At 42.9% G+C, this 22,992-nt stretch overlaps 1 protein-coding gene across 1 annotated transcript in view; it reads left to right on the forward strand.

Annotated features, from left to right (window-relative positions):
- Positions 1 to 353: 353 nt before the first annotated feature.
- Positions 354 to 22,992, forward strand: part of LOC135528035 (copine-5-like) — a 73,461-nt gene continuing 50,822 nt past the window's right edge. Inside the window, exon 1 of the mRNA XM_064956803.1 lies at positions 354 to 731. Coding sequence (XP_064812875.1) covers positions 622 to 731 — 110 coding nt within the window. The 5' untranslated portion in view covers positions 354 to 621. The remainder of the gene's footprint in view (positions 732 to 22,992) is intronic.

Below are 22,992 nucleotides of genomic sequence, written 5' to 3' on the forward strand. Positions count from 1 at the left end.
CACATAAACACCACGGATATCTGTGTCAAAATAGATGACCAGCTATGACACCTGAATGAATGCATTACAGAAGCATCCAGCTGTGCGCATATAGCCGGGAGGCTGGCTGGGAACGCCCGCGTGGAATCGCATGTGGGAGGGAGGATGGGAAATGGAGGGAGGTGGAGGAGAGAGTAGTAGTGTAGTGTAGAAACCGCGTTCTCTCTCTTCAGTCTCCGGTCCGCTCAGTCTGCTCATCAGCCGATGGAGTAGAGCTCCTCTTGACACGCAGAGAGCGGGTCACCAGGTTACTCCCCTATGATGCGCTGCCTGCTGTTACCGTGGGCGTTGTGGTATCAGCTGTAGCTAGCGTGGCAGAACGGTAGGTCTCCCCAGCCTAAACGGCACTATCTATGGATAGTTCGTCAAGTGCGCTTCTCCAGAGAGCTGTTGGTGTCCAGTTTCCCTGAATCTCTCTCTCTGTCTCTCTCTCCCTGGCTGGCTCTCTCAGTGTTCTCGCGACCCACCGGGAGTTTGGAAACGACACAATCACCACCCAACACGCGTTCGACCGGGGCCAGGCTGTGCGAGTCACGGATCGCTCCCGAGCCGCCCCGCGCGCTCGCCCTCGCGCTTGCCCCTATGGAGGGGGACGTGATGGACAAGCTGGAGGACATGGCCTCGGTGTACGAGTTCGACCCGATCACCGGGAACATCCCCGCCACTAAAGTAGAGATCACCGTCTCCTGCAGGTGAGTTAACCCCAGTAGACCGGGAGCCTTTCATCTCCAGTAGTGCTATTCTTGTTGTAGTCAGTTGGGGACGCATAATGGAAACAAAGTCCACTTGTTTGAATATCCTACGTTTTTGTGTGTGTGTGGTGAGTGAGTGAGTGAGTGAGTGCTGTGATGTTTGTCAACACCTTTAAAGTACACACATTTTTTGAAACGTGATAACGAACAACACTCTGCAAGTAGTCCAACTCCTATTGCGTCCTAACTGGCCATGCGTTATGGTAAGGTGTATAGAAATATATAACATGGATAGGGAAGATTCTCTGACAGTGGAGGGGTTTTGGGTGGGAACTGCTATATCTGTATTCAACCAGGGTAGGGTGCGGCTGACAGGGAGTTGTCGGTATCGCAGAAATTGGAATGCAGTTCTTCAACTGCGTCCCTGCTATTTACATTTTTCTACATCACATCATTTAAAAAAAAAGTTACTGGTCAATTCTTTGAGTGAGGAATGTTGCACTTGGATTGAAAACAATGAGAGGCATCTACCCTGGTAGATTTCTGCTCTTTGTTTGTCTATTATGGAGGTTATTTTCATTCTACATACAGATGTGGGGTCTTCATTTGAGCCAGTTTACTACAGCAGGAAAATAATCCTGAAGCAACTGGAAATGTGAATTATTATGTGGATTATAATGAATGGACATTTGTTTAGGGGTTGAAACATTTTTGTTTAAGGAAAAATCAAGTCTGACAATTTGAAGTGGAAATTACAAATGTCAAAATCCTATTTAATCCTCAAATAAACTACACGTTTCACACTTCCTCCATTGCAGAAAAGTTATCCTGCAACACGGTGATCAAATTAAGCTCCAACATCTGTTCATCACTCCTCATCCAGCCACTCTTTAGAAACATTAGCTAGCTGGATGAATGATGAATAGATCAGCTGCACTGTGTTATCATGCGTTGGCTAATGGTGTTGTTGTTGTTAATGGTTATGAATGACCCTGTACTCCAGTGTATATTAGCGTACAGGGTTTAGGACTACGTGCATTTTGATTCCCCCTCAGTGTATGTGTGGAATGTGTCGATGTGGGTGTGTCTGTAAGTCAGTGATGTTAAGTGATGCGAGAAACCACTTGAGTCCACAATGCTGTGTTGTGTTGTGTGCATGTGCCGCATGTGCAATTTTTGGTCTATTTTGTCTATTTTAGATGAGTGATGAATCGGAGCTAGATTCTGTATTCCGTCACATACCAGCAAGGCAGTGCTGTTTTCAAGGCCTCAGGTCATAAAACACCACTTCCTTCCTTCCATTTTAGAGTCACTAAAATGTATCTGTTTGGTCTTGTCCCACCGAGCTATCTAGTGACTAACTGAGTCTCTGGATAAGAGCGTCTGCTAAATGACTAACTGAGTCTCTCTGGATAAGAGCGTCTGTTAAATGACTAACTGAGTCTCTGGATAAGAGCGTCTGCTAAATGACTAACTGAGTCTCTGGATAAACTGAGTCTCTGGATAAGTCTGCTAAATGACTAACTGAGTCTCTGGATAAGAGCGTCTGCTAAATGACTAACTGAGTCTCTGGATAAGAGCGTCTGCTAAATGACTAACTGAGTCTCTGGATAAGAGCGTCTGCTAAATGACTAACTGAGTCTCTGGATAAGAGCGTCTGCTAAATGACTAACTGAGTCTCTGGATAAGAGCGTCTGCTAAATTACTAACTGTGCATCACATTCATCTCTCTCCTCTGCGTCCCGCCTCCCTCTCAGGTAATCACAGAAACACAGAGGGAGAATCAAACATTACCAACCAGCCCCATTCTCCCCGTAGTGTCCTCACCTTCCTTTCCATCTCTAACCAGATCCCAGCCAAGGACACAGCTAGGCTTTATTGAGAAACAGACACTGCATCTGCTTGCCTGTGAGGGGCTAGAAAACTCAAGGACACACACACACACACACACACACTCCTCTGTTGTAGAGCAGTGGGAGCCTGTTGAGGGTTGGAGAGGGACTGAGCCCTAACACGACTCTACTGTATTATTGAACACTGGGAGGGTGGGTTACACTGCTGCATGTTTTACTGCATCCTGAGGGGAAATGTCCACAGTACCTTGAGAACGGCAGCAGCTGAAACATTGGAGCTGCCTGATTACAGTATATTGAATTCAATAATACATGGATCGTTACATTAAACAACAATGAATGTGTACTTTTTTTAATGTGTGTGCACGCTTTCCCTCTACATAGAGGTAAAACACTGTATTCACAATGTCCCAGAGTAGGAGCCCTGATCTGGGATCAATTTCACATTTTAGATCATACAGAATTAGGTCATATGGACAGGGAGGACCTGATCCTAGATCAGCACTATGACTGTATACTGGTCCTTTTAGATCACATGGACAGGGAGGACCTGATCCTAGATCAGCACTATGACTGAATACTGGTCCTTTTAGATCACATGGACAGGGAGGACCTGATCCTAGATCAGCACTCCTATTCTTAAGACACTTTATGAGAAAGAAGTGGCCTTGATTTTTTAAAAATGTACCAAGGCAAGTCAGTTAAGAACAAATTCTTATTTACAATGACGGCCTACCCCGGATGACAATGGGCCAATTGTGTGCCGCCCTATGGGACTCCCAATCACAGCCAGATGTGATACAGCCTGGATTCGAACCAGGGACTGTAGTGACGCCTCTTGCGTTGAGATGCAGTGCCACTCGGGAGTACTTCTGTTTCACTTAATGCCCTCACCAAGTTCATGTAATTGTTAGCTGAGGTTTAACACTCAAAGTTAACAAAAAATACTTCTGGACAGTTAGAGGGGGCACCGACCAACACAGATCTTTAGAGTGAGTTTGTGTGATCATGTGCGATTTAATCTAATTTTCACTCAGTGATCTTATTCAGCATTTGGTATCATTCATTCATTCATTCAGCTAAATACTGTAGTTGGATTCAGACAAAGGGAGATTGGGGTTTGTCAATGGCACCTTGTCTCTTCCTATTGCAACGGTGTAATTGGTGAATCATTTATTTTAGTGAAGGTATGTATGATTGTGACTGTGTGTTTACCCATTGGTTGTATTCCCCAGTGAGTGACAACAGAGTACGTGTGGGTGTTCACTCAGTCTTAGTGTCAGTGTTCAATATGTGAATGAAATCTATTTAGTCATGTTCCTTTTATATGGCCCACATGATGAAATCATTATATATATATATATATATATATTTTACACACATTTCTATAACGACTGTGAAATATGCAATGCTAATGGGACATTTATGGTGCAAAGCAATTCACCTTGAAAGGTCATTTTTCTCCACCTATGTGTCACCAAACGACACATTCATTCCATCGCAAATTCCACAGAATCTGTAAATTCCACATCATACAGCAATCTGTCACGCTTCTCAAGTCTCTCCACATCCAACCAATGAGCAGTTCAAGGCATTACCAATCTATGTGAATAGCATTTGTTAAGGCTGTTGCCAGATGCATTGTGAGTCAGAATGGCAGTGAAAGAAAGGCGTTCACGGTGTATTACTGGCAGGGCTTAAGTACTTCTCCATACTGGTCCGGTTGACAGTGTAGTGTACTCTTCCATAGGTAATACTCTGGTCCGGTTGACAGTGTACTGTACTCTACCATAGGTAATACTCTGGTCCTGTTGACAGTGTACTGTACTCTACCATAGGCAATACTCTGGTCCTGTTGACAGTGTAGTGTACTCTTCCATAGGAATACTCTGGTCTGCTACAGTCTGGTCCTTTGACAGTGTACTGTACTCTACCATAGGTAATACTCTGGTCCGGTTGACAGTGTACTGTACATGTACTGTACTCTTCCATAGGCAATACTCTGGTCCGTTGACAGTGTACTGTACTCTTCCATAGGTAATACTCTGGTCCGGTTGACAGTGTACTGTACTCTTCCATAGGCAATACTCTGGTCCGGTTGACAGTGTACTGTACTCTACCATAGGTAATACTCTGGTCCTGTTGACAGTGTACTGTACTCTTCCATAGGTAATACTCTGGTCCGGTTGACAGTGTACTGTACTCTACCATAGGTAATACTCTGGTCCGGTTGACAGTGTACTGTACTCTTCCATAGGTAATACTCTGGTCCGGTTGACAGTGTACTGTACTCTACCATAGGTAATACTCTGGTCCTGTTGACAGTGTACTGTACTCTACCATAGGCAATACTCTGGTCCTGTTGACAGTGTACTGTACTCTTCCATAGGTAATACTCTGGTCCTGTTGACAGTGTACTGTACTCTACCATAGGTAATACTCTGGTCCTGTTGACAGTGTACTGTACTCTTCCATAGGCAATACTCTGGTCCGGTTGACAGTGTACTGTACTCTTCCATAGGCAATACTCTGGTCCGGTTGACAGTGTACTGTACTCTACCATAGGCAATACTCTGGTCCGGTTGACAGTGTACTGTACTCTTCCATAGGTAATACTCTGGTCCGGTTGACAGTGTACTGTACTCTACCATAGGCAATACTCTGGTCCGGTTGACAGTGTACTGTACTCTACCATAGGTAATACTCTGGTCCTGTTGACAGTGTACTGTACTCTACCATAGGCAATACTCTGGTCCGGTTGACGTTGTCCAGTCATCACAACAAGTGGTCCTTTGAGGCACCTGTAATATTAGTATTTATTAGGGATCCCCATTAGCTGTTGCCAAGGCAGCAGCTACTCTTCCTGGGGTCCAAACACATCACACCATCCACATTGCATAGAAAACAACAGATAAAACAGTGAACTATGTTTGTACTGAACAAACTAAAGATAAAACAGTACATCATATAACATCCCTACACCACCACATGTCCACAACACAACATTTAGCAGGTTAAATGGCGCTAGAGAAGAAGGCTGATGTTTTACGTGTTCCCAACCAATTGTGTTTTTTTTTTTTTGTTTCTTTGATTTGTTTGTAACTGATTTTTAAACTTATTTTGTACATAATGTTCCGCTACCGTCTCTTATGACCGAAAATAACTTCTGGACATCAGGACTGTGATTACTCAACACAGACTGGCAAAATCCTTTTTTTCATTTAGCGAGTCTGACGAGCCCGACGTGAATGATGTACTGCTTCCTGGAAACAGGCCCAGATCCCCGTGATCTGTGTGAAGAGGAGGCGGAGAAAGAGGGGCCGAAGGGCGGGCTGCCTTCTGAGAATTCGTAGGCGATCGAAATAAACCCCCACTTCCTTCCATTCTGCTAGCAAACGTGCAATCTTTGGAGAATAAAGTCAATGACGCGGAAGATTAAAATACCAACGGGACATTAAAAACTGTAACATCTTATGCTTCACGAGTCGACATTATCAACATGCAACTGGCTGGTTATATGCTGTATCGGCAGGATAGAGCAGCGGCGTCTGGTAAGACAAGGGGTGGCGGATTATGTATTTTTGTAAATAACAGCTGGTGCACGATATCATTATAAGCCTGCCACACACACACACACTATTTATTAAACATAAGAATAAGTGAGTTTGTCACAACCCAGCTTGTGGGAAGTGACAAAGAGCTCTTATAGGACCAGGGTTCAAAAATAATAATCAATAATTGTGCTCTTTATTTAGCCATCTTACCTATAAAACTTTTATTTGTTCATCGAAAATCATGAATAACTATGATAATAATAATGAGAAGGCTGTGCTTGAAAGGATGAACGTAACTCTACAATGTTGGGTTGTATTGGAGAGAGTCTCAGTCTTTTTCCACACAGTCTGTGCCTGTATTTAGATTTCATGCTAGTGAGGGCTGAGAATCCCTTCTCACATAGGTACATGGTTGCACAGGGCATCAGTGTCTTAACAGCGCGATTTGCCAAGGCAGGATACTCTGAGCGCAGCCCAATCCAGAAAATGGTTTTGGCAGTGGTTTTTGATTAAATTAAATCAAAAACCATTAAATTAATTTAAATTAAATTTTCACAGAACTGCTTGTTGCAATTTTGATGAGGCTCTCTTCTTCAGATATCGATAAGTGGACTGGAGGCAGGGCATGAAAGGGGTAATGAATCCAGTTGTTTGTGTCGTCCGTTTCGGGAAAGTACCTGTGTAATTGCGCATCCAACTCACTCAGGTGTTTTGCTACATTTGACATTGTCCGTCAGCTTGAGTTCATTTACACACAACAATCATACAATGATGGAAAGACCTGTGTGTTGTCCCTGTTTAATGCAGACAGAGAAGAGCTCCAACTTCTTAATCATAGCCTCAATGTTGTCCCGCACATTGAATATATTTGCCAAGAGTCTCTGTAATCCTAGATTCAGATTATTCAGGTGAGAAAAAACATCACCCAGACAGACCAGTCGTGTGAGAAACTCATCATCAGACAAGTGAATTATTGTCGGCAAGGAAAACTTTAAACTCGTCTCTCAATTACAAAAAACGTGTCAATACTTTGCCACTTGATAACCAGCGCCCTTCTGTATGTATCATTATCTTTGCATAAAGCAGAAAATACACAAGAGTTCAGGGGCCTTGCTTTAACAAAGTTAATAATTTTCACTGTAGTGTCCAAAACGTCTTTCAAGCTGTCAGGCATTCCCTTGGAAGCAAGAGCCTCTCGGTGGATGCTGCAGTGTACCCAAGAGCCTCTCGGTGGATGCTGCAGTGTACCCAAGAGCCTCTCGGTGGATGCTGCAGTGTACCCAAGAGCCTCTCGGTGGATGCTGCAGTGTACCCAAGAGCCTCTCGGTGGATGCTACAGTTTACTCAAGAGCCTCTCGGTGGATGCTACAGTTTACCCAAGAGCCTCTCGGTGGATGCTACAGTGTACCCAAGAGCCTCTCGGTGGATGCTGCAGTGTACCCAAGAGCCTCTCAGTGGATGCTGCAGTGTACCCAAGAGCCTCTCGGTGGATGCTGCAGTGTACCCAAGAGCCTCTCGGTGGATGCTACAGTGTACCCAAGAGCCTCTCGGTGGATGCTACAGTGTACCCAAGAGCCTCTCGGTGGATGCTACTGTTTACCCAAGAGCCTCTCGGTGGATGCTACAGTGTACCCAAGAGCCTCTCAGTGGATGCTGCAGTGTACCCAAGAGCCTCTCGGTGGATGCTGCAGTGTACCCAAGAGCCTCTCGGTGGATGCTGCAGTGTACCCAAGAGCCTCTCGGTGGATGCTGTAGTGTACCCAAGAGCCTCTCGGTGAATGCTGCAGTGTACCCAAGAGCCTCTCGGTGAATGCTGTAGTGGACCCAAGAGCCTCTCGGTGGATGCTGCAGTGTACCCAAGAGCCTCTCGGTGGATGCTGCAGTGGACCCAAGAGCCTCTCGGTGGATGCTGTAGTGTACCCAAGAGCCTCTCGGTGAATGCTGCAGTGTACCCAAGAGCCTCTCGGTGGATGCTGTAGTGTACCCAAGAGCCTCTCGGTGAATGCTGCAGTGTACCCAAGTGGTGTTGGGAGCAACTGCTTGCACACGCGTTACCACTCCACTATGTCTCCCTGTCATGGCTTTTGCACCATCAGTACAGATACCAACACATCTTGACCACCAAAGTCCATTTGATGTCACAAAGCTGTCCAGTACTTTAAAAATATCCTCTCCTGTTGTCCTGGTTTCCAGTGGTTTGCAGAAGAGAATGTCTTCCTTAATTGAAATAATTAAATTTTAATGTAATTAAACGTAACAGACATATACCAGGAGCTGTGCCAGGCCCGCCACATCTGTTGACTCATCCAGCTGTGACGCATAGAATTCACTGGCATGTATGCGAAGCAGTGATTGTTTCACACATCTCCTACCGTATCACTGATGGGTCGTGAAACAGTGTTGTTTGATGAAGGAAGTGTCTGTATAGTTTTTTGGGCCTTTTCCCCCAGCATTGTCCCAGCCATATCCACGGCAGCAGAAATAATGAAGTCCTCCACAATAGTATGGTGCTCATCTGTCCTGGCCACTCGGTAGCTCACCATATAAGATGCTTCTAGCCCATTCTTATTAATGGTATCTGTTGCTTTTATACATGTCTTACTACTCGAAAGTCGTCTTAATTCTCGCTCCAAAAACTCCTGTGGCTTATTTTCCAAATTGGCATATTCTGTTTGTAAATGTCTACGCAAGAGTCAAGGTTTCATCAAGTTGTGAGACAGTACTTTTGCACATATGACACACTGTGGCCGAGGAAAGGCACTACTCCCAATATAAGTGAACTCCAAATCAATGTAGTTCTCCTCATATTTGAGTCTCTTCGATGGTCCAATGTCCCTGTCTGTTGTTCGGTGCTTTCCCGGGTAAGGGGGCAGTAGCTCTTCAGCTGCATCAGATTCACAACGGTCCATGTCCATGCTAGCTGGGCTAACAACAAACGTAGAATTACCGATGCTAGCATTGGATGTGTTCGTGGAAGCAGAACAACTTGTGTCATCGACAGGTGCAGTACTGCTGGTAGTAGCAGTACTACCAGTAAAGCTGGTATGTGTCTCTACACTATAACACTATCAAGAAGTCCTACAGGCCCTGTTTTTTTTTAACCATTTTTGAACAAAACTTTATGAGCAGCAGCTATGTTTGGCTACATACGGACCGTTAGTGAAATTCCTGCAAGAAAGTAATGGTTAATGTGATTGGATGTTAATTATTTGAATAGGCTACCTGTATTTCACATTGTGTTGTTATTTCACTGAACACTAGATGGTTTAATATAATTTTTGGGGCAGTGAAACTAGGCTACTCAGGTGAGAGAAAACCCCATTCCTGTTGTGGTGGGGTGTCTGAGCTGTGTGCCAGTATTTTAAACAGACAGCTCGGTACATTCAGCTTGTCAACACCTCTTACAAAACAAGTGATGAAGTCAATCTCTCTCTTGACATGCGTGTCATTAATGTTAGATCTCCGTGTACTCTTAATGGCCAGCCATGCCGCCCTGTTCTGAGCCAACTACACTTTTCCCAATTCCCTCTTTGTGGCACCTGACCACGATATTGAACAGTAGTCTATGTGCGACAAAACTAGGGCCTGTAAGACCTGCCTTGTTGATAATGTTGTTAAGAAGGCAGGATTAAGAACAAGCTAGCAGTAAAATCAGATTTAAAAACAGATAAAACTACACCTCACGGCACAACACGGACTGTGATGAGACACGCGCACAGTAGAGAGAGAATAAGAGAGAGAGAAAGAGAGAAAGAGAATGAGAGAAAGAGAGAGAGAGATAGAGATAGAGAGGGAAAGAGAGAAAGAGAGAAAGATAGAGAGGGAAAGAGAGAGAGAGAGAAAGAGAAAGAGAGAGAAAGAGAAAGAGAGACAAGAGAGAGAAAGAGAGAGCATGAGAGAATCTCCCTTTATGGTTGTGAGGTCTGGGGTCCGCTCACCAACCAAGAATTCACAAAATGGGACAAACACCAAATTGAGACTCTGTATGCAGAATCCTGTAGAAATATCCTCTGTGTACAACACAAAACACCAAATAATGCATGCAGAGCAGAATTAGGCCGATACCTGCTGATGATCAAAATCCACGTTAAATTCGTTAAATTCTACAACCACCTAAAAGGAAGCGATTCCCAAACCTTCCATAACAAAGCCATCTCCTACAGAGAGATGAACCTGGAGAAGAGTCCCCTAAGCAAGCTGGTCCTGAGGCTCTGTTCACAAACACAAACAAAGCCCCAGGACAGCGACACAGTTAGACCTACCCAAATCACGAGAAAACAAAAAGAAATGACTTGACACAATCCTGTCTCAGAGCTCTACGGACAATTCCTTCGACCTCGGGGCTTGGTTTTTGCTCTGACCTTCACTGTTAACTGTGGGATCTTTTAAAGACAGGTGTGTGCCTTTCCAAATCATGTCCAATCAATTGAATTTACCACAGGTAGTCTCCAATCAAGTTGTAGAAATATCTCAAGGATGATCAATGGAAACAGGATGCACCTGAGCTCAATTTCGAGTCTCATAGCAAAGGGTCTGAATACTTATGTAAATAAGGTATTTTTTTATTTTATTAATAATAAAAATAAAACAATTCTAAAAAACAGTTTTTGCTTTGTCATTGTGAGGTATTGAGTGTGGATTGATCAGGGGAAAAAACAAACAATTTAACCCATTTTAGAACAAGGCTGTAACGTTACAAAATGTGAAAAAAGTCAAGGGGTCTGAATACTTTCCGAAGGCACCGTATTTCCCTCAGATAACACAGACCCACAAAGATTTTGAAAACAAATCACATTTTGGTAACCTCCCATAACCATTGGGTGAAATACCACAGTGTACAATCACAGCTTCAAGATTTGTGACCTGTTTCCACAAGAAAAGGTGACCCAGTTTAAGAACAAACACCAGTGTAAATACAACCCATATTTATTTATTTTCCCTTGTGTACTATATTCACATGATTACAACACTGTATATAGACATAATATGACATTTGGAATGTTTTTATTATTTTGGAACTTGTGTGAGAATAATATTTACTGTTCACATTTGATTGTTTATTTCACTTTTGTTTATCCATTTCACTTGCTTTTGCAATGTAAACATGTTTCCCATGCCAATAAAAACCCTTGAATTTAATTGAATTGAGAGAAAGAGAGAGAGGGATACTCAGAGCAAGAGATACTCAGAGAGAGAGAGAGAGATACTCAGAGAGAGAGAAATACTCAGAGCAAGAGATACTCAGAGAGCGAGAGAGATACTCAGAGAGAGAAAGATACTTAGAGAGAGAGATACTCAGAGAGAGAAAGATACTTAGAGAGAGAGAGAGATACTCAGAGAGAGAGATACTCAGAGAGAGAGAGAGATACTCAGAGAGAGATACTCAGAGAGAGAGAGATACTCAGAGAGAGAGAGAGATACTCAGAAGAGAGAGAGAGATACTCAGAGAGAGAGAGAGATACTCAGAGAGAGAGAGATACTCAGAGAGAGAGAGATAGTCAGAGAGAGAGAGATACTCAGAGAGAGAGAGATACTCAGAGAGAGATACTCAGAGAGAGAGAGATACTCAGAGAGAGAGATACTCAGCGAGAGATACTCAGAGAGAGAGATACTCAGAGAGAGAGATACTCAGAGAGAGAGATACTCAGAGAGAGAGATACTCAGAGAGAGAGAGATACTCAGAGAAAGAGAGATCCTCAGAGAAAGAGAGAGATACTCAGAGAGAGAGATACTCAGAGAGAGAGAGAGATACTCAGAGAGAGAGATACTCAGAGAGAGAGAGAGATACTCAGAGAGAGAGAGATAGATACTCAGAGAGAGAGATACTCAGAGAGAGAGAGAGAGATACTCAGAGAGAGATACTCAGAGAGAGAGATACTCAGAGAGAGATACTCAGAGAGAGAGATACTCAGAGAGAGAGCGATACTCAGAGAGAGAGATACTCAGAGAGAGAGAAATACTCAGAGAGAGAGAGAGATACTCAGAGAGAGAGATACTCAGAGAGAGAGAGATACTCAGAGAGAGAGAGAGAGAGATACTCAGAGAGAGAGAGAGATACTCAGAGAGAGAGAGAGAGATACTCAGAGAGAGATACTCAGAGAGAGAGAGAGATACTCAGAGAGAGAGAGAGATACTCAGAGAGAGATACTCAGAGAGAGAGATACTCAGAGAGATACTCAGAGAGAGAGATACTCAGAGAGAGAGAGATACTCAGAGAGATACTCAGAGAGAGAGAAATAGAGAGAGAGAGAGATACTCAGAGAGAGAGATACTCAGAGAGAGAGAGATACTCAGAGAGAGAGAGAGAGATACTCAGAGAGAGAGAGATACTCAGAGAGAGAGAGAGAGATACTCAGAGAGAGAGAGAGATACTCAGAGAGAGAGAGATACTCAGAGAGAGAGATACTCAGAGAGAGAGAGAGATACTCAGAGAGAGAGATACTCAGAGAGAGAGAGATACTCAGAGAGAGAGATACTCAGAGAGAGAGATACTCAGAGAGAGAGAGATACTCAGAGAGAGAGATACTCAGAGAGAGAGAGAGAGATACTTCTGAGAGATGCAGAGAGATACTCAGAGATATATATATACTCAGCTTTGATATAATACTCAGAGAAATGTCTGTGTCCTGATCTTCAATGAACATATTTAAGCATGGTGCCATATGAAACCAGCCACTTTCTCTCAATTCAATTCAATTCAATTCAATTCAATTCAATTCAGGGGGCTTTATTGGCATGGGAAACATGTGTTAACATTGCCAAAGCAAGTAAGGTATATAATATATAAAGTGAAATAAACAATAAAAATTAACAGTAGACATCACACATACAGAAGTTTCAAAACAATAAAGACATTACAAATGTCGTATTATATATATATATATATATACAGTGTTTTTACAATGTGCAAATGGTCTCTCATCTCTCTATCTGATGGATACGCCCAATTGGCATCCTATTCCCTTTATAGTGCACTTTATAGTGAATAGAGAGCCATTTGGGACTCATTTTATATCTGAGGGCTTGTCACTGATCTGGGGCAGATACAACCGCAGCACATCACACTGTGAAAGAAAGAGAGAGAGAGGAAGAATGTGTGTGTGTGTGTGTGTGTGTGTGTGTGTGTGTGTGTGTGTGTGTGTGTGTGTGTGTGTGTGTGTGTGTGTGTGTGTGTGTGTGTGTGTGTGTGCGTGTGAAACTGCGATGCTTTGAGGATGTTAAAGGCAGATTGGCATGTGGAGAAGTGGAAAGACGGAGAGGCAGTCTGGTGCTTAAGATCTCTTCAGGACATGGCCAGGCACAGATGGTCACACACACACCCACACACACATGCACGCACGCACGCACACACACACACACACACACACATGAGAGGTAGAGTGGTAGACTGATGAAGTGTTTTATTGGAGGTGCCATGGGCCAGAGTGCTAATGCCTTGACCACTCTCCCTTTCCCCTGGCTTACTGTGTTAACATTATTACCTTCCTAGAACTAGATAGATACATCCTGATGGTGCCGATAGACATGGCCGCTCTGTTTCTGGCTCCTAAGCAACTTTGCAGATTTTGTTTTTTTTGCTGTGGTTGTTATTTCTCACATTATTAGCCCACAGTGTTTTTTGCATTATTACATACAGCCGGAAATAACTTTTGGATATCAGAGCGGGCGGTAACTGCAACCAGAAATACAACTTTCCTGAATTGGATCCTGTGTTTGTACTCACCCAAGGCGATGTAACTTATACCAGAGGCTGCTCCAAAACGCAGCCGGTGGAGAAGAGATATTTGGAGTGGACTTTTAGTCCAACTCAGGAGGCGTACACAACTACCATCGCTTCCGAGTCTATTACTCGCTAATGTTCAGTCCCTGGATAATAAAGTAGACGAGCTCAGGGCGAGGATCTCCTTTCAGAGAAACATCAGGGACGGTAACATACTCTGTTTCACGGAATCATGGCTCTTTCCGGATATACTGTCTCCATCTATACAGCTGGGTTCTCAGTACATTGCGCAGATTAGAATAAAGAACTCTCTAGGAAGAAGAAAGGCGGAGGTGTGATTGTGGTAACGTACAGGAACTCAAGTCCTTTTGTTCACCCAACCTAGAATACCTCTCAATCAATTGCTGACTGCATTTCCTCTCAAGAGAATTCTCTTCGGTCATCGTCACAGCCATGTATGTTCCCCCTCAAGCCGATACCACGACGGCTCTCAAGGAAATACACTGGACTTTGTGCAAACCGGAAACCACATATCCCGAGGCCGCATTTATTGCAGCTGGGGACTTTAACAAAGCGAATTTGAGGCTGCAACACATTGCCTGCAGTACTCACGCTACAAAAACTCTCAACCATTGTTACACTCCCTTCCAAGATGGCTACAAGGCCCTCCCCCACCCTCTCCAGCAAATCAGAACACAACTCCATTCTACTCCTCCTTTCCCATAGGCAGAAACTCAAACAGGAAGTACCCCTGGACATTTTAAATCTCTCCCTTTCCCAGTCTGGATTTCCACTATTGTTCCTGTATCCAAGAAAGCGAAGGTCACTGAACTCAATGACTATCGCCCTTTAACGCCCCCTTCTGTTATCATGAAGTGCTTTGAGAGGCTAGTTAAGGATCATATCCCCTCCACCTTACCCGACACCCTACACCCACTGCAATTTGCATACCGCCCCAATAGATCCATGGATGATGCAATCGCTATCGCCATCACACTGCACACTGCCCTGTCCCATCTGGACAAGAGGAATACCTATGTAAGAATGCTGTTCATTGACTACAGCTCACCTTCAACACCATAGTGCCCTCCATGCTTATCATTAAGCTCGGGCCTTGGGTCTGAACACCGCCATTTGCAACTGGGTTCTTGACTTCCTAACGGGCCGACCCCAGGTGGTGAAGGTAGGCAACAACACCTCCACTTAGCTGACCCTCAACACAGGGGCCCCACAAGGGTGTGTGCTCATCCCCCTCCTGTACTCAAATCAAATCAAATCAAATGTATTTATAAAGCCCTTCTTACATCAGCTGATATCTCAACGTGCTGTACAGAAGCCCGGCCTAAAACCCCAAACAGCAAGCAATGCAGGTGTAGAACCACGGTGGCTAGGAAAAACTCCCTAAAAACTCCCTACTTCCTGTTCACCCATGACTGCGTGGCCATGCACGCCTTCAACTCAATCATCAATTTTTCAGACGACACAACAGTGGTAGGCCTGATTACCAACAACCACAAGACAGCCTACAGGGAGGAGGTGAGGGTCCTGGTGGAGTGGTGCCACAATAACCTCTCCCTCAACAAAATGAAGGAGCTGATCGTGGACTTCAGGAAACAGCACAGGGAGCACGCCCCTATCCACATGGACGGGACCACAGTGGAGAAGGTGAAAAGCTTCAAGTTCCTCAGCGTACACATCACTGACAATCTGAAATGGTCCACACACACAAACAGTGTGGAGAAAAAAGGCACAACAGCGCCTCTTCAACCTCAGGAGGCTGAAGAAATTCAGCTTGGCCCCTAAGACCCTCACAAACTTTTACAGATGCACCATTGAGGGCATCCTGTCGGGCTGTATCACCGCGTGGTACGGCAACTGCACCGCCCGTAACCTCAGGGCTCTCCAGAAGGTTGTGCGGTCAGCCCAACACGTCACCGGGGGCACACTGCCTGCTTCCAGAAAGGCCACAAAGATCATCAAGCCTGCTGTTCCAGAATTAAGGACCTCACTACCCGAAGATCATCAAGGACCTCAGCCACCTCAGAGCCACGGCCTGTTCACCCTGTTATCATCAAGGACCTTATCATTAAGGACCTCAGCCACCCGAGCCACGGCCTGTTCACCCTGTTATCATCAAGGACCTCAGCTACCCGAGCCACGGCCTGTTCACCCTGTTATCATCAAGGACCTCAGCTACCCGAGCCACGGCCTGTTCACCCTGTTATCATTAAGGACCTCAGCTACCCGAGCCACGGCCTGTTCACCCTGTTATCATCAAGGACCTCAGCCACCCGAGCCACGGCCTGTTCACCCTGTTATCATCTAGAAGACGATGTCAGTACAGGTGCATCAGAGCTGGGACCGAGAGACTGAAAAACAGCTTCGATCTCAAGGCCATCAGACTGTTGAATAGCCATCACTAGCCGGCCTCCATCCAGTACCCTGCCCTGAACTTAGTCACTGTTACGAGCCGGTTACCACCCGGTTACTCAACCCTGCACCTTAGAGGCTGCTGCCCTATGTACATTGACATTGAACACTGGTCACTTTAATAATGTTTACATACTGTTTTATCCATGTCACATATATATACTGTGTTCTAGTCAAGTCCATCCTATTCAACTATTTCTGTACATATAGTATTCTTTCTATCCATGTATTCTACTGAAATACTATGTATTCTATCCACATACTGTCCATAGTGTCAATACATCCCATCATAAATACTGTATATATACACATACTCTGGACTCCGAAATTGCTCATCGTGATATTTATAGATTTCTTAATTCCATTATTTTACTTTCAGATTTGTTTGTTTTGTTGTGTATTCTTAGATATTACTGCACTGTTGGAGCAAAGAACACAAGCATTTCACTACACGCGCAATAACATCTGCTAAATATGTGTGTCACACCCTGACCATAGTTTGCTTTGTATGTTTCTGTTTTGTTTGGTCAGGGTGTGATATGAGTGTGCATTCTATGTTTCATGTCTAGTTTGTCTAGTTCTATGTTTGGCCTGATATGGTTCTCAATCAGAGGCAGGTGTGAGTCATTGTCTCTGATTGTGAACCATATTTAGGTAGCATGTTTGGTGTTGGTTTTTTGTGGGTGATTTTTCCTGTCTTGTGTTAGTTTGCACCAGTTGAGGCTGTTTCGGTTTTCACGTTCGTTTTTGTATTGATTCGTGCTTCCTTTGTTTCATTAAACATGAATCTCAATAGCCACGCTGCATTTTGGTCCGACTCTCCTTCGCATAAAGAAAACCGTTACAATGTGATGTGTGTTATGATTTGATTTAGGTGCTTTCACAGGAGCTCTTTCAATAGTCTTAGTCGTAGTCATCATGTGGTCGAGCATCTGTTCTGCACTGTAAAACTTTTCCCTGTAAATTTAGAGCTTTATACTGGCACCACAGCTGCCAATTTAAACCTGTAAGTTTGCTTTTACAGCTTATATCTTATGTAATATGTTTTACAGTACTATTTGTCTTCCTTAATGGAAAGACATATTACAGCATCCTTGCTGTCAATTTACGGGGACACTGTAATGTTTTACAGTAAGGAAAATAGTACTGTAAAGCAAAATTACTGTATTAAGCTGGCAACTCTGGTGCCACAATAATGCTGTACATTTACAGGGAAATTCTATCCGATATCTAAATGTAACAAAAACAATACATCTTTTAAAATGTAACCTTTATTCAACTAGTTGAGTCCGTTAATAAGAACACATTCTTATTCACAATGACGGCCTACACCGGCCAAACCCAGACGACGCTGGGCCAATTGTGCGCTGCCCTATGGGACTCCAGATCACGACTGGATGTGATGTAGCCTGGATTCCAATCAAGGACTGTAGTGTACATTTCTACATACAATACATGTAATCAAATTGGTAACAACATCAAATGAATTAACAACATAATTGACAGTAGAAGTCACAAGAAGTTAACACATATTTAACCAAATAAGAGAATCATTACAAATGTGTGTAAAAACTATATTGTGTACCTGTGTGTGTGGGCTGTGTATGTGGGCTGTGTGTGTGGGCTGTGTGTGTGTGAGCTGTGTGTGTGGGCTGTGTGTGTGGGCTGTGTGTGTGGGCTGTGTATGTGGGCTGTGTGTGTGGGCTGTGTATGTGGGCTGTGTGTGGGCTGTGTGTGTGGGCTGTGTGTGTGGGGCTGTGTGTGTGGGCTGTGTGTGTGTGCTGTGTGTGTGGGCTGTGTGTGTGGGCTGTGTGTGGGCTGTGTATGGGGCTGTGTGTGTGGGCTGTGTGTGTGGGCTGTGTGTGTGGGCTGTGTGTGTGGGCTGTGTGTGTGTGCTGTGTATGTGGGCTGTGTATGTGGGCTGTGTGTGTGGGCTGTGTGTGTGGGCTGTGTATGGGGCTGTGTGTGTGGGCTGTGTGTGTGGGCTGTGTGTGTGGGCTGTGTGTGTGGGCTGTGTGTGTGGGCTGTGTGTGTGGGCTGTGTATGTGGGCTGTGTGTGTGGGCTGTGTATGTGGACTGTGTGTGTGGGCTGTGTGTGTGGGCTGTGTGTGTGGGCTGTGTATGTGGGCTGTGTGTGTGGGCTGTGTGTGTGGGTTGTGTGTGTGGAGGAGAGAGAGACAGAGAGAGAGAGAGAGAGAGAGAGAGGCGGAGTTCAAATTAGGTTACAATCCTAGATCTTCAGATTCAGAGCTCCAAGCTCCAACACGCAGGACGAAGTGAAACGAAACAATGAAAATGGTAATAAGAAAAACAGTACTATGTAGTATACATAATAACAACTGAAAAACAGTACTATGTAGTATACATAATAACAACTGAAAAACAGTACTATGTAGTATACATAATAACAACTGAAAAACAGTACTATGTAGTATACATAATAACAACTGAAAAACAGTACTATGTAGTATACATAATAACAACTGAAAAACAGTACTATGTAGTATACATAATAACAACTGAAAAACAGTACTATGTAGTATACATAATAACAACTGAAAAACAGTACTATGTAGTATACATACTAACAACTGAAAAACAGTACTATGTAGTATACATAATAACAACTGAAAAACAGTACTATGTAGTATACATAATAACAACTGAAAAACAGTACTATGTAGTATACATAATAACAACTGAAAAACAGTACTATGTAGTATACATAATAACAACTGAAAAACAGTACTATGTAGTATACATAATAACAACTGAAAAACAGTACTATGTAGTATACATAATAACAACTGAAAAACAGTACTATGTAGTATACATAATAACAACTGAAAAACAGTACTATGTAGTATACATAATAACAACTGAAAAACAGTACTATGTAGTATACATAATAACAACTGAAAAACAGTACTATGTAGTATACATAATAACAACTGAAAAACAGTACTATGTAGTATACATAATAACAACTGAAAAACAGTACTATGTAGTATACATAATAACAACTGAACAACAGTACTATGAATACATAATAACAACTGAAAAACAGTACTATGTAGTATACATAATAACAACTGAAAAACAGTACTATGTAGTATACATAATAACAACTGAAAAACAGTACTATGTAGTATACATAATAACAACTGAAAAACAGTACTATGTAGTATACATAATAACAACTGAAAAACAGTACTATGTAGTATACATAATAACAACTGAAAAACAGTACTATGTAGTATACATAATAACAACTGAAAAACAGTACTATGTAGTATACATAATAACAACTGAAAAACAGTACTATGTAGTATACATAATAACAACTGAAAAACAGTACTATGATAATAATAACAACTGAAAAACAGTACTATGTAGTATACATAATAACAACTGAAAAACAGTACTATGTAGTATACATAATAACAACTGAAAAACAGTACTATGTAGTATACATAATAACAACTGAAAAACAGTACTATGTAGTATACATAATAACAACTGAAAAACAGTACTATGTAGTATACATAATAACAACTGAAAAACAGTACTATGTAGTATACATAATAACAACTGAAAAACAGTACTATGTAGTATACATAATAACAACTGAAAAACAGTACTATGTAGTATACATAATAACAACTGAAAAACAGTACTATGTAGTATACATAATAACAACTGAAAAACAGTACTATGTAGTATACATAATAACAACTGAAAAACAGTACTATGTAGTATACATAATAACAACTGAAAAACAGTACTATGTAGTATACATAATAACAACTGAAAAACAGTACTATGTAGTATACATAATAACAACTGAAAAACAGTACTATGTAGTATACATACTAACAACTGAAAAACAGTACTGTGTAGTATACATACTAACAACTGAAAAACAGTTAGCCCTCGTCTGAGTAATGGTAAACGGTTGAGAACAGGGCGTCCCTGATGATCTTGGCCTTCCGGCGACACATTGTGTTGTCGTTGTCCTGGAGGGTTGGCAGTGTGCACCCAGTGGTGCGTGTATAACCCTCTAATGCGCCTTGCAGTCTGCGGCGGTGGAGTTGCAGTACCAAGCTGTGATGCAGCCCAATCTATGAACAGGGGCAACTGTTGGGCCACGCTCCTGGCCTGTAAAACAATGATTTATGTCTTGCAGATGAGAGCCAAGTGAACCGAATCCCACAGGGTTGTGACAGCTAAGGAGGACCCTCTGTCCCTGTGTTTGAGCCATTCATGCTGTCCCCATTGAATAGACTGTATCAGGGTTACATCTAGACGGCTTCCAATGGGACTTATTTGTTTTGTAGGCTGCATTACTACTTGTGTAGTTCATATTTCTCATGTTGTTCTTCTTCTTTATAGTAATACATTGTTATTGATTATTGCATTGTTGTTGTTTTGAGTTTGCAAGAAAGGCATTGTGCTGTATTTGTGCATGTGACATTAAATACTGATGACGGTCTATACTGATCTAGATGGCTACCAATATTAGTTATTTCTTGTGTAGGCTGCTATACTACTTGACACACTGTATAATCTTGGGAGGGGAACACTTGCCATGTTACTAGGTAGTAACATGGCAAGTGCACTGGTCATTTGCATTGGCTTCAGCGGCGGGCGAGTACGGCCCACGATATGGTTTATGTGTAATATGTGTCCCGTCAATCCCCCAAAATATGCAGAATCTTTGTAACTGCTAGAAACAAGTTGTTTTCCCTGTAGTAATCAAATAAAATGTTATTGGTCGAATACGTATTTTAGCAGATGTTATTGCGGGTATTTAGCGAAAATTTTGCAATGGTGGAAACATAACGGATCTGCGCTCAGTGTCTCCATGGCAATCAGGGTCTGCGATACAGCCTATAATTACAATATCATTCTCTGGGTGAAGTTTTTCTAGGTCGCACATCTAGATATTTAAGAGCAATTTAGAGCAGACCAAAATGGCTTTTGTCAACTTGAGCTAGCTAGCAAACTTTAGCCAACTAGCTAGCTAGCTAGCAAACTTTAGCCAACTAGCTAGCTAGCAAACTTTAGCCAACTAGCTAGCTAGCAAACTTTAGCCAACTAGCTAGCTAGCTAGAAAACTTTAGCCAACTAGCTAGCTAGCTAGCAAACTTTAGCCAACTAGCTAGCTAGCTAGCAAACTTTAGCCAACTAGCTAGCTAGCAAACTTTAGCCAACTAGCTAGCTAGCTAGCAAACTTTAGCCAACTAGCTAGCTAGCTAGGTTAGCTTAGGAAACATAAATTCAACGTTGGCTAGCAATAAAGGTACTATTAAACAAGTCAAGCTACCTACCCAGAAGCTGCTGAAAATATTATTTCACTTCACAGATGCTTCAAGAAGATATTTACTAAAATAATCTAATCTTCATGTGCCTCACCCAACAGCATGAGGTTGGTGCCTGAAATGGATCATTTGAATCTACAGTAGACATAAGCTATACTGTAAAGAAATGCAGTATGTTAGAGTAATTTTTACAGGAGTCTTCCGAATTACAGTTAATAACAGTATATATATATATTTTGGTACTTTTTACCCCTTTTTTCTCCCCAATTTTGTGATATCCAATTGGTAGTTACAGTCTTGTCCCATCACTGCAGCTCCTCTACAGACTCGGGAGAGGTGAAGGGCAAGAGCCATGCGTCCTCCGAAACACGACCCTGCCAAGCCACACTGCTTCTTGACACACTGTTCACTTAACCTGGAAGCCAGCCGCACCAATGTGTCGGAGGAAACATCGTACAAATGGTTGAGCGAAGTCAGCATGCAGGCATCCGGCCCGCCACAAGGAGTCGCTAAAACATGATGGGACAAGGACATCTCGGCCGGCCAAACCCTCCCCTAATCCGGACGACACTGGTCCAATTGTGCACCTCCTCATGGGTCTCCCGGTCACGACCAGCTGTGACACAGCCCGGGATCGAGCATGGGTCTGTAGTGATGCCTCTAGCACTGTGATGTAGTGCCTTATACCACTGCACCACTTGGGAGATTTTTCAGCATTTTACCAACAGCATGAATGCTGTAAAACACCTTTATGGTATTATACTGTGCATCCTACAGTGTTTTACTGTTGAAATTACCAACACGTTTTGCAGTGTGGGCATCTGGTGTGTTGGAATTGGACTGGAATGTCCTTCTAACGGAGTTCAGAGAAAAAATCAATGTGTGTGTGTCTGATTTTACTATCCTTGTGGAGACCAGGGGCCTCATTTATAAAAAAAAATCTTAGATTTATACTTCAATTTAGTCGTAAGATAATTTACGACGGTGTGCTTACCTTGGATTCATAAAAGATACTGAGCATAAATAACCTTGCTTATGCAGGTTCTAAGAAGCCCATTTGTAATTTATGCACCTGTGATCTATAAATCTCAAATGAACTGAAAATTGATGGCACCTGAACGTTCCTTACAATCAGTGATTTCCCCTTCTAGAATCCTAGCACAAATGAGGGTTTAGTCAGGAATAGCCACGGACCAAAAGAGAAAAGCAAACGTTTTGGAAGACGAGATCACGGCGATGGTAGAGGAGATTGGGAGTGTGTCGCCTCTGCAGTGAACGAGGTGGGGATGTAAGACAGAACTGTGGCTGATGTGAAAAATAAATGGTTTGACCTTTAAACTGCAAAGGACAACAAGGAATCTCCATACAGCAGGACAATCACGT

Source organism: Oncorhynchus masou, chromosome 5 (assembly GCF_036934945.1).
Source record: "Oncorhynchus masou masou isolate Uvic2021 chromosome 5, UVic_Omas_1.1, whole genome shotgun sequence".
NCBI classification, from domain to species: Eukaryota; Metazoa; Chordata; class Actinopteri; order Salmoniformes; family Salmonidae; genus Oncorhynchus; species Oncorhynchus masou.